Source organism: Pectinophora gossypiella, chromosome Z (genome assembly GCF_024362695.1).
Source record: "Pectinophora gossypiella chromosome Z, ilPecGoss1.1, whole genome shotgun sequence".
Taxonomy (NCBI): Eukaryota; Metazoa; Arthropoda; class Insecta; order Lepidoptera; family Gelechiidae; genus Pectinophora; species Pectinophora gossypiella.
The window spans coordinates 18,515,965-18,527,360 of NC_065433.1; the positions used below are offsets into that span (position 1 = coordinate 18,515,965).

General features: G+C 35.3%; 1 protein-coding gene across 5 annotated transcripts in view; it reads right to left on the bottom strand.

Annotated features, from left to right (window-relative positions):
• Positions 1 to 10,099, bottom strand: part of LOC126380559 (uncharacterized) — a 36,891-nt gene extending 26,792 nt beyond the window's left edge. For 4 of the 5 annotated variants that reach the window (XM_050030054.1, XM_050030055.1, XM_050030056.1 and 1 more), the window contains exons 1-2: positions 9,937 to 10,099; positions 3,613 to 3,809 (exon numbers count right to left, since the gene is read on the bottom strand). In XM_050030054.1, the coding sequence (XP_049886011.1) occupies positions 3,613 to 3,809; positions 9,937 to 9,982 (243 nt within the window). In that variant the 5' untranslated portion in view covers positions 9,983 to 10,099. The remainder of the gene's footprint in view (positions 1 to 3,612; positions 3,810 to 9,936) is intronic. The other variant, XM_050030053.1, reaches the window with a different exon arrangement.
• Positions 10,100 to 11,396: the final 1,297 nt, after the last annotated feature.

Consider the following 11,396-nt stretch of genomic DNA (forward strand, 5'->3'; position numbering starts at 1 on the left):
ATAAAGCAAACGAGCGACTTGTGAGATAACCATGATTGCAGTTCCAACTATCTTAAGTGTCTATTGCACGCCTCTAGATTTACTCACATACCCGATCCGTACTTTCCATTGTTTCCGTTAATTTATTCAGAGAAGTTTCCACTCCTTTCCAACTGTCACTTGAGTTGAGCAGTCTAGTATGGTGTCGGTGTCTTTAATTGGAAACCGGCCGCGGCGCGGAATGCACCTAGTCCTGAAGGAAGTGACTCCCTGTTATTTTTGTCGCGACTCCTTGATGCGTAGCAAGAGTTAATTTTAAATATTTTTGATGCACTACAACGAGTCGAGAGTATTTCTGTTTGGGCCATTAATGCCTCTTCTAATGTTTGGAATGATCACATTTTATAAACTTGAAAGGAACGTGAACGAGTTTGCCTCTTTTGTGGACGCATTTGAACACAATATTAGTTCTACCGGCTATAACGTCATTTATTTAATAATTAAATTAAATAATGGTTAAGAAATTGTGAGCGGAATAAAACTATCTGCGTGAAAGAGAATAAATTAAAATAAACACTTAACATTAATGAGATAAGTAGATCACTGGGTGCTTCCTGAACGACGCACTGACTGCTCACACGCACAGAGTAGGGAACTATACTGCGCATGACCTCACTGACAATGGAGTCCGTGTTATGTAACTAGTGACTAGTAGTAACCTGGTCATCACAGCTATTGTCAGATCGCTCTCTTTATTAAAATCACTCTCCTAACACTAGCTGATCCATGAACGAATGCATACTATTTCCTTTCAGCGATATTATGCATCGTCACGGTGGGTCGCACTGGATCTATAAATAGTTAAACGAAAAAGATTTTTTTAGCCTGAATTTTATTACACATTGAACGTAAAAGTGTTTAAAATACAAGCTATAACGAATAAAGTATGGTTCTGTATTGAGAATTATTCGATTCTTGGTAATAAATGTGTTTAAACCTTCATTTAATTATTCCAAATTGTGGGAGGTGTGCAAATAATTTGAATATCATAACATATTGTAAGAGGAGACTAATGACCACCATATTTGTGGAATCTGTCCATAACCGAGTGATTGAGCCGCTGAGGTATGTGAGTCTACAGTGCATGAATGACATCATCTCAGCCGCAAGGACGCGCAACTTATGCAACACCTACGTCATCCATTACACAAATACGGCAAATATTAGACACTCTAACGACAGTTTCCAATGAAATTTTAAAGTATTGCCTTAAAATTGAAAAGGCGAAATGGATGGTTATAAATTGTAGGTGTTCAATTGGATAATAAAGTGAACCTTTGCTCAGAAGAGTACAATTGACAGATGCGGGTGGGTGTACGGTTTCTAAGTACAATATATTAGAACTATAAGCAACTGAAAGGCGTTAGTTCTAAAAATATCAAACTAAAATATAAGACTAAAATACATCTCCAAGCGTAAGTAGTAAAACTTGTTAATTGGCGAACGTAATCTAAAAGGTCTAATTGATTCCGCTGATGACTCGCATCGTACAACTACGAAACGCCTTGCCTCTATATCGTAGTTATCTGTAATAACATTTTAACGTAGGCACAGTTTATTTATATATAGACAAACACACCTAGACATCTAGACCTATATATCTATACTTGTAAATAGTTAAGCTTTCTAAAATAATGGGCCAGGAAGCGACTATCCTCTTAGATCCTTTGGATACGGAATCAAAAATAACCTGTGATCTCATTTGAAATAAAGGCACTTCCGAATGTAGAGAGCAATATTTCAAATATTCTTAGGCAAGTAGGTGTAGGTAGAGCGAGGCATTCTACAAACGCACGGGCCGCAGCAGATAATAAATATGCAAGATAAAACATTCCATACAAGACCTGCAGGTGAACCTTGATCCCCACTTCAACAAATATTATCGGCGGCATTAGCATAACACGTAATTATTCTCCAGCGAGTTGTTTATTTATTACTTCATTCACATATTTGTGTTTTCGTATTAGAGCAAACATTTTCTAATTTTCCCTCTTTAACCAATGTATTGTATTTACGTTTTCGCGTGGGTACTATTTTATTAGGATGGAGAAAGTCTGCCATACTGTACAGCACACACAAGCCACGCGCTGCAAACTCGCTTTTCTTTAAATGCAAAATTTTATTGTTAAAGCCATGCTGCAAATATAATTTCCGTTTATAATTAGTGTTAAAACGTGCAGTTGACGCAACGTTCTTAAATATTTATCCATCGTTTTGAAGAAAGACACAGATAACGACAACATAACATAACATCACGCCTGTATCCCCGAAGGGGTAGGCAGAGGTGTTTAGTATATGCAATTATAAAGCTACATAACATAATATTATACAATTGAAATATGTAATCCATTTAACGTACATGTAAGTTGAGATAGGCTAAGTACGAGTATCCCTTCACTTTGATACTGATAAATCAATACCTATAGGTATTGAAATTAAACCGCCACAAGAAAAAGTACATAATTTAAAGACAAATGATCATATCGGGATGCGCAGAGCCACCATTTATCAATAAGACATTCCGCAGCCACTTTTGGTATCTTATTATTACAGGATGAACCTCAAGGTGACATGATAGTATAAAAATATTAGTAACACAGATTGGATTAGCAAGAATTTGATCGTATTGCCTACGTTGGTAGGCTGACAATAGGCGAAATTACTTGGGTGCGAAGGGTTGCAGGCGAGTACCTAGCTTTATATTAATTAGGGTCACGAGCCTGAATAACGCTCAGACAAGAACCGAGTGGACAGACAAATTGATCAGATTCATTCCAGATCCCAACTCTAGGTACACGCTTCAAGGCAAAAACCCCATTAGTGTTTCTTCTATTTATAAACGCAAGAGTTTGTGCTCGTACAACAGTTTTTATATCGGCTATAACAAAAACTGTGTACAGTGCCACGAACGCAATTTGAATAGCTTCGACTGCAACTTTTAGCTTTCTAATTGCGAAATAGAATTTATCATCGTTTTATTCATAAGATAATTTCAAAAGACCACTGAAACGTTCAATACTACTTATTATTATTATTAGCGTGTGTGATCCCACTGCTGGGCAAAGGCCTCCCCCATGTCTTTCCAAGTATCATGGTTCTGTGCGAGCTCTATCGTCTTTTCGATAACCATCGAGATCATCAATACTACTACATAATAATATTTCATTAAATACTTAGTGATGTGTGCAAGACGGGACAGAAACATAACACTAACATAGCATTGCGCCTATATCCCCGACTGGGTAGGCAGAGATGTCTAGTATCAAGTAGCTATGATCCATACATGACTTTAAACTCAGTCGGATTCAGTGGTTTAGTGTCTGAGCTGGGATTCATATTCGTGTCACTACGTTGTACGCGTTCTCAGAACAGGGCTATCACGGGTTTTCTTCAAGATCACAACTATAGCTACAAGCTTCAATATGTCTAAATGCTGGGAATATAAAATACGCTTTACTTTTTTCGGCTTACTTACATCTTCTCAACAGTATATGCTACATGCATACGAGTTTAAGGACAAAACAAAACAACAAACACAAAACAAAATAGAAGGGATTTTCAAAAGTGTCATACTTGGTGGTTTACCTGTTGCCTTCTGTCATCGTCTCTGGCGCGTTGTTCTGCCTGCCGCCGGCGGCGCTCCTCGTCTCTCTTCTCTCGCTGCGCCTGCGCGGCCGCTGCGTGCGCCCGCAACTCGTCCAGCCTCTTCCTTTGTTCCGCTTCACGTCTCTCGCGTGCTAATCTGGCTCTGTCTATAGCATCCACAGACGCTGTAAAAAACATAAATCGTTAATCAACAAGTTACTTGTAAAATGCAAATCACACAATAGCTACCATCTCTAGAAAATTTTATGCCTTTGCAGATTACGCACACGAAAATACGCGACATTTATATTTAATGGTTATCACCGACTAATAAATGTATAGCTCGGTGCTAGAATTACAGGCGGGTGACCCAGTTTGATGTACTAAGAAATCTTTGTCTGTTATATGTACGTTATCAATATCATCATCCATTTTATGTTTTGCTGCCCATTCGGAAGAATAGTTGAATGGATTTTGATTCGGTCGATTTCTAAAGCGTCGATTTATTGCTGTAAACTATAGGTCGAAATGTTCAGTTTATTGAAGCTTAGCATGTGAGTGAAAGTACTGACGACCGATAGTTTCTCGAGAAACGGTAGACGGCTTTTTCGTAAACGGTTATTCTAAATACTGTTAAAGGTAGATGAAAAATTACTGTTCTACCAACGAGTAACTGGCCAACACGAATTATAGCCGAGAAAAGGTGCGATTTTAACACTATTACGGTCTTTCAATGGTAAAAGCCCTTGATGAAGCTTCGACCCAATTATTTCCGAGCACTTACACACACGCGCTGCCTACAGGGTCTCCACAAACACATATGTAAATTTTAATCAATAACCAGTGAATGGATTCAATGTATACAATCCATTGAACATTAAGACCAATAGTTTATTGACTGTCCTAGCCTAGTACTAACTAGGCTAGGCTTTATTTACTAAAATAAAGAGGCGATATTCAATGGAACGCTCGGTAAGAATTATAATGACTGCCTTCGGGGTCCCTAATAACAGCGACAGGTTTATGATACAGAACTTGACCGTTAAAACTAATTTAAGGTTGACTAAAATAAAAAGAATTTAACTGTTCCCTCAGTGACGACATTCAAAATAGTCTTACTAGACTTCGTGGCGGCTAGTAGCAATTTAGAATGGAACACATTTCAAATTTATAGCGTACTTAGGTAGGTACTTACTTAGATTCTAGTGGTTATTTAAAACTTAAAATGCAGTGCAGCTCATCGAAAACCACTTTTAACAACTATCTTCACGCTAAACGCTTGACATTGGGTCATCCAGGCGTTGCAAGCCTTTTAACTTTAGATCTATTCATCTGCTAAAGTTTGAAAATACGACTACCGTCAACAGTACTTATATTCTTAGAACTTACTTAGTCTTCAATGTGTTCGTATAGTCACCGCGCGTATAGAACTATCACTGTTGCTTTTTCCTTATACTACTGCTGATAGTATCCCAAGATGAATTTTTGAAGCTTCTATCTATAATCTGCCAAAAACGCGTAAGGTATATATATTCCTTGTATATTACGTAAAACACTATTTTTATACACAACATTAAATACCTACTCCATTTAGCTTTAATCTTGATATAATATGAAAACAACATCCGCTATCTAAATCCTCAATGAAGATACACGAGATCTTTTGATATACAGATTATAATGCGTCTGTATTAAAATGGAGTTTGGACGTGTGGGTGTGAAAGAAGGATACAATAAACTGACTCACTAGACTTAGTCTAATGCCATTGACAGCTCTCAGACCCGTATCCAGGGTCAAATGTTCTGGTTCCAAATTATGGTTAGGTAGGTATATTGCATTCGAAATTGGGGGGGGGGGGGAGGGGTTTGAGTCCTCAATGCGCGCTACGGTATAGCTTTGATACGGTATAGTATAGATATAAAGTTAAACGTCGAATTTATAGTTTAACTAAAATTACTGCTCATTATGAATTTACACGATTGTAGGTAGGTTACCTGTTAACTATTACATACGTAACTACTTGTACTTCAAGAATGTAGCATGTCGATAGTGTATCACAATCTTAATACAACTGATAAGCGAGATGGAAAGGAATGCATGTTGTAGGTACGTAAGTAGAAGTCAATTTAGGTCAATAAATTTTCACAATGAATACAATGCCATAATGGTACATACGCATAATTTTATATTTATAAACAAATTATACACTGCGCTATATGTTATACACGAGTGAGAAGGAGCATACTCCACAGTCTTTAATGGCTGATGAGGTTCTTTTTCTTATCGTGTGGGTTGTGAGGTGGAATACTAGCCTCGTTAACCCTGGTGTCAGGGTTATGATTGAGCCGCCATAGGCCCCTGGCTGATGAGGTGACAAAGTTGTCAGCATCCAAACGTGCTTCGCTTGCATAGGTACGTATTTACCTACTTCACTTGACAATAACTGGCATATGACATTTGCCTAGATCAACAATTATTATTAAGGACTATGCAGGTACTTATAAGCTGTCTTTGTCTACAAAGTTACTCTTACATAAAATAAATTGCTTACGCTTCGCTCGTTAGATAAGAGCATTTGTTTATATAGGTATATAACAGCAGTAGACGTTTTAAACAAAAAGATAAATTATCAACTAGGTAGGCGAATAAAGTAAGCGATCGACACCTGCCGTTGGCGTCACGTGGGCGACTCACCCAAACATCAATATTCACGACACCTATCTTTCACCATCCTACTTAAGGTTACATCCGAAATACCAAACCTAGTTAAACCCACGCGAATATTTTCGTATATCGACATAAAACTCAAATTTGCTCAATTCATAAGAATATTGAAATTAAGTAGGCAGGCATTTGTAACAAATAATGATTAATTTGCATGTTTTATACATATACTTGAGATAGTGGAGCCGTACAAGGTCGCCTTTCCTAATACGAGAGTCTGTCACATTCATAACGATATTTTATCGCCAAAGCCATTGTATCATGGACTGATTTAAATTCATTACTTGTGCAGTGACAAAGAACCTTTAGTTATTTAACTGATACAATTTGAATTTGCCTTTGAGTTTAGTATCATTATCACATGTGTCTACACTCAGCGGGATCCCCTGTCTGGGAGACATAAGAGTGATGCAGAGAATTAGATCTGGATTTGTTCTACTGAATTATGCTGAAAACAGAATTTGTTCCGTTAAAAAAACGAAAATACAAAGTTTTCTAACCGACCTCCAAGCCAGCGGGATATTTACCAAAGTTAAGTCTGATGAAGTATAAATTGGTATTAACTTTTAGATCTGTATTTATTCTGTTCAACAAAACAAGAAACATACTTCTGACATCCTTACTTCAGCTACAATCAAGCTGCAATGAAACCTCCAGTCAGCGGACTTTTTCTCTCAATGACATTCTTTTGTAACTTTTACACTAAATTAATAAAAATTGAACTATTTACGACTATAATTTCACTTAAATTACCTATTCGTACATCTAGTGCTTAAATTAAGAAGTATTAGAATTTGAAAGATATTATGTGGATAGAATATATAAAAAAACCTATGTATCAGGTACAAATTGAAGCTGTTTAGGAGTAAGGTAGTTTATTAGCAATACAAATCCCGTTAGTGATATTGTGTTAATCACATTTGCGTAAAGAATATTTGCATTTCCTATATTGATAAGAATATAGACAGTATAAAGGTGCATTTATTGAATTTATAATGAACTCTTTTATATTCTACCCAATTAATATCTTTCAAATTCTATACTTTTTAATTTAAGCATTAGATGTACGAATAGGTAATTTAAGTGAACTTATAGTCGTAAATAGTTCAATTTTTATTAATTTAGTGTAAAAGAATAATTGATTTTTGATTTGTGTGTTTGTTGACAAGAATGTCATTGAGAGAAAAAGTCCTTTGGAGGTTTTATTGCAGCTTGATTGTAGCTGAAGTAAGGATGTCAGAAGTATTTTTCTTGTTTTGTTGAACAGAATAAATACAGATCTAAAAGTTAATACCAATTTATACTTCATCAGACTTAACTTTAGTAAATATCCCGCTGGCTGGAGGTCGGTTAGAAAACTTTGTATTTCCGTTTTTTTAACAGAACAAATTCTGTTTTCAGCATAATTCAGTAGAACAAATCCAGATCTAATTCTTTGCATCACTCTTCTGTCTCCCAGACAGGGGATCCCGCTGAGTGTAGACACATCATTATCACTATTGCATTGTCTCCATCATCATCTTATGTCCTTATCTCCTTTTGGAACCAGCATAGCCTCTAATTTTTGTTCATCACTCAATTATAATGTATTAAGAGGATACAATGTAATTGGTACAGAAAACTATAATGGTAGGTAAGTTATATTATAATGAAAGATAAAGATTATATTTTATAATAAGATATTATAATGAAAGTCTATTGTTCTGAATCCATAAATAATTGAAATTCAGCTGTGAAAATAGTAAAATTCATACAAAGTCAGATGTATAATGTAATCCTAAAAGCACATAACATTAAAATTATAATGCAAAATCATGTTAATGTTGTAGTATAAGCCAATATTGAAAATTAAGACTGATGTAATAAAAATTCAAGGTCTTTAAGAGAACACTTGATTTAATGACTCATCTTTATATACAAACTAAAGTGGAATTCCTTTGACTTTATCATCAGCCTGTACCAGTCCACAGCAAAAAGGTCAATGTGCTACCATAGAAGGCTAGCCATATATGACAAGTATAATATTAAAGACAAGCCTGCTGAGATCTCATAGCAATGATTCCATCATAAATTATGCATTAACTACAGGTACAAACAGTTAATTGTGACTAATCTTTTATATCAAGGAATAGGTATTCAAAATCTCCACTGGGGTGCATGTTACTGCACAAAGGTTATGAATTTATTTTAACAAAATACAATGAAAATTATGATAATAATACTAAATTAAAAGTCCTAATGCTAACATAAAGTGAGAAGAAATGTGAATTTGATATTTTATATTAGCAATATGATGTTGTCTATTCATATTTAGGATTCGGACCCACAGCCAACCAAAAACTGAATCATAAGAATTACAATATGGCAAAAATGAAAAACTATATTATGATTGCATACAAAAAAATTATAAATAGGTAGGTAGGTAATTTGATGAAATGCGCATATTCAATAGGTGGGAATGGTTTTGGGAAACACAATTTACTCAGTAAATAGTCTGTTTTCGCATTTTAGTCCATAATAGTACATTACATGTGATACAACTGCTTCCAAATAACAATTCAAATGTAGTTATGATTAAAACATTGTGATTTTTTTTTCTTTAAAATAATTATCAGCTTAAAATAAAATTTCTCTGTAACATCTTGTAATGTAATTTACAGTGACAAGTGACAAGAAATTGTGTGGAACCTAAAACAAAATAGGTATGTTTCAGTTTATTCCATTCGTAACATAGTATTCAAATAAAATATTAAAGTTGTTTGGTTTTGTAACTCATGCTGATGTGGCTACGAACATGTTTGTTTAATCATATACTAATAATTTTATAGTAAGGATGTGGTTAGCTTGTATATTACCTACCGCAATCTATAGCAATAAATCTACTGAAATGCCTCTTCTTTCATATTTATCAGAAATGCCTTATCTACTTGAAAAATATTGGAATAACACCAGTATAATCTATGTTTTTTATCAGAGATAACATGTTGTATCCAATTTCTCAACCGTCATAATGACAATAAGGCATTATAGCAACTGCATTTTGCATATAAAATATTAGATAGTGTTGATAAGATAAGGTGGTAGAAAGTGTCGTGCTAAATGTTCAGCAACATGTAGGTATACACAGAATATTATTAACGTAAAGATAAATCATGTAGGAATTGTGTGCTTATGACTCAAGCAGCGGATCATTCAGCTACCATCTGTCAGCATTTACGTCATACAAAGGCCAGGAACAACACATAACAAATTAGTGTTAATGTACAAAAGTGCAAGTAATTTAATAAAAACTAAGAACTTTTGGATGATTGTTAATAGGAGGAAACTGTGAGGTCTTACGGTTTTTTGGCACATTCCAGCCGTCTGGCACGCCTTACTCTAATTTTAGAACATACCACGACGTGAAAAAGACGTCCAAATAAAGACGAAAAACAAAACATTGCATTGCGTCGACGACGACCCATTGCGGACATTCTCGAAAGCGGTGCACGAACCCACGACGTGGGGCCACGACACGGTTTAGGGTTAGACAATTTTAATCACAATTACACTAAAACGATACGTTGTAACTATGATTGCACGTATACCTTTATTTTCAGCGGTTTCCGTAATATCTCTCACGTCATCAACCATCTTGCTAGATGACAATCACTCACTGTAATCACTTTTATTCGAACATATTTCGAAAACTCGTTCACTATTTTCAGCCAGACAGCCAGTCAGCTAACGATCTATACGACGACACTTCGTTCCGTTCACTGCCAACTACCACAAACATCGGTGCGGGCGTCTAGCTTCTTATGGTTAATAATTACAATTTCTCTTTACAGTTGTTTTACATTTTATATTTAAAACTAACTAGAAATTAAAAAATAAAAGAACTTAGTTCATTTTTAAATAAAAAATAGTCTTTAATAATAAAATGCTTTTTTATGAATGGCATCATATAATAAAGTCTTTACTTAAACAATATTTAAAAAGTAACACAACCATAGACAAGGTAGTGATGTAGTTTCAATGTAGTTTATTTTATGTTTTAGAGAACCTAAGAACCGGTTCGATAGATTAATGATTTCGATTATTAAGTTCTTTTATATTCATGAATTACGTTCATGCAGGTTTCATGTAAGCTAATGTTAAATTAAAATGACACAACTCACGATTTTCTTTTAACTTTCCAACTACTAGCGCCATCTGTTAGGAAATTTTATCTCTTGCTTCGTCCGAATCCGTACTGACGACATCTGTTGAAAAGATATAGTACTCTTTGCTTTACGTGTTATCTAGTCATTTTTTTTATTCATTTAGTTATTTCGTACGGTATATAATGCCTAGGTGTCGCTAAGATTTACCAGTGGTGGCGCTGGTGGGTTGCTTTCTCGTCTTATTCGACAGGAAAGCAGGGTAGGGGATTTTAAGTTGGTATCACTTGTAAAAAATACTGAGGTAAAAAAAACCCACTTACAGGAAAAGGAGAAGTAAAGTTACGTTTCAAGTATGGCCAGGGAGGAAAGGGAAGGCTAAGTACACGTAATATAACATACCTTTCATACTAAATAGACTATTATGATACCTTCCAGTACTGGGCCCAGGCGTCCCCTCAATTAACCGGACGGGAACACAAATTAATAAGGTACTTACCTAAATGTTTTTACCTTCTCGATATGACTGGCTAGAATAACAAGCCGTCAAAAGACTTGCAGTTGCCCTGGATTGAATTTTCACTTTTGATAAGTATTGTGTGTATTGTGTCGAATCACGCCTTTGATACATACTGGGGGGGACAGAGCCACAAGTAACCAGGAGACATGTTAAGTTGATAAATAGTACGCGATCAGCTCATCGGTCATATGACTAATAGTCTAGCATTAAAGAGCACATAATTTCTCACGATATGCCCGAGAAGGTGAACAGTGGAACGCGTTTTTTGATTATTTTTTTTTACCTGACAACAGCTAAAGCAAAAGGATTATTGTATTTGCACCCAGTTCCAGTTCAGGTTAATAGAAACATGAAAAACAAAACATATTATCATTATCATCATCGT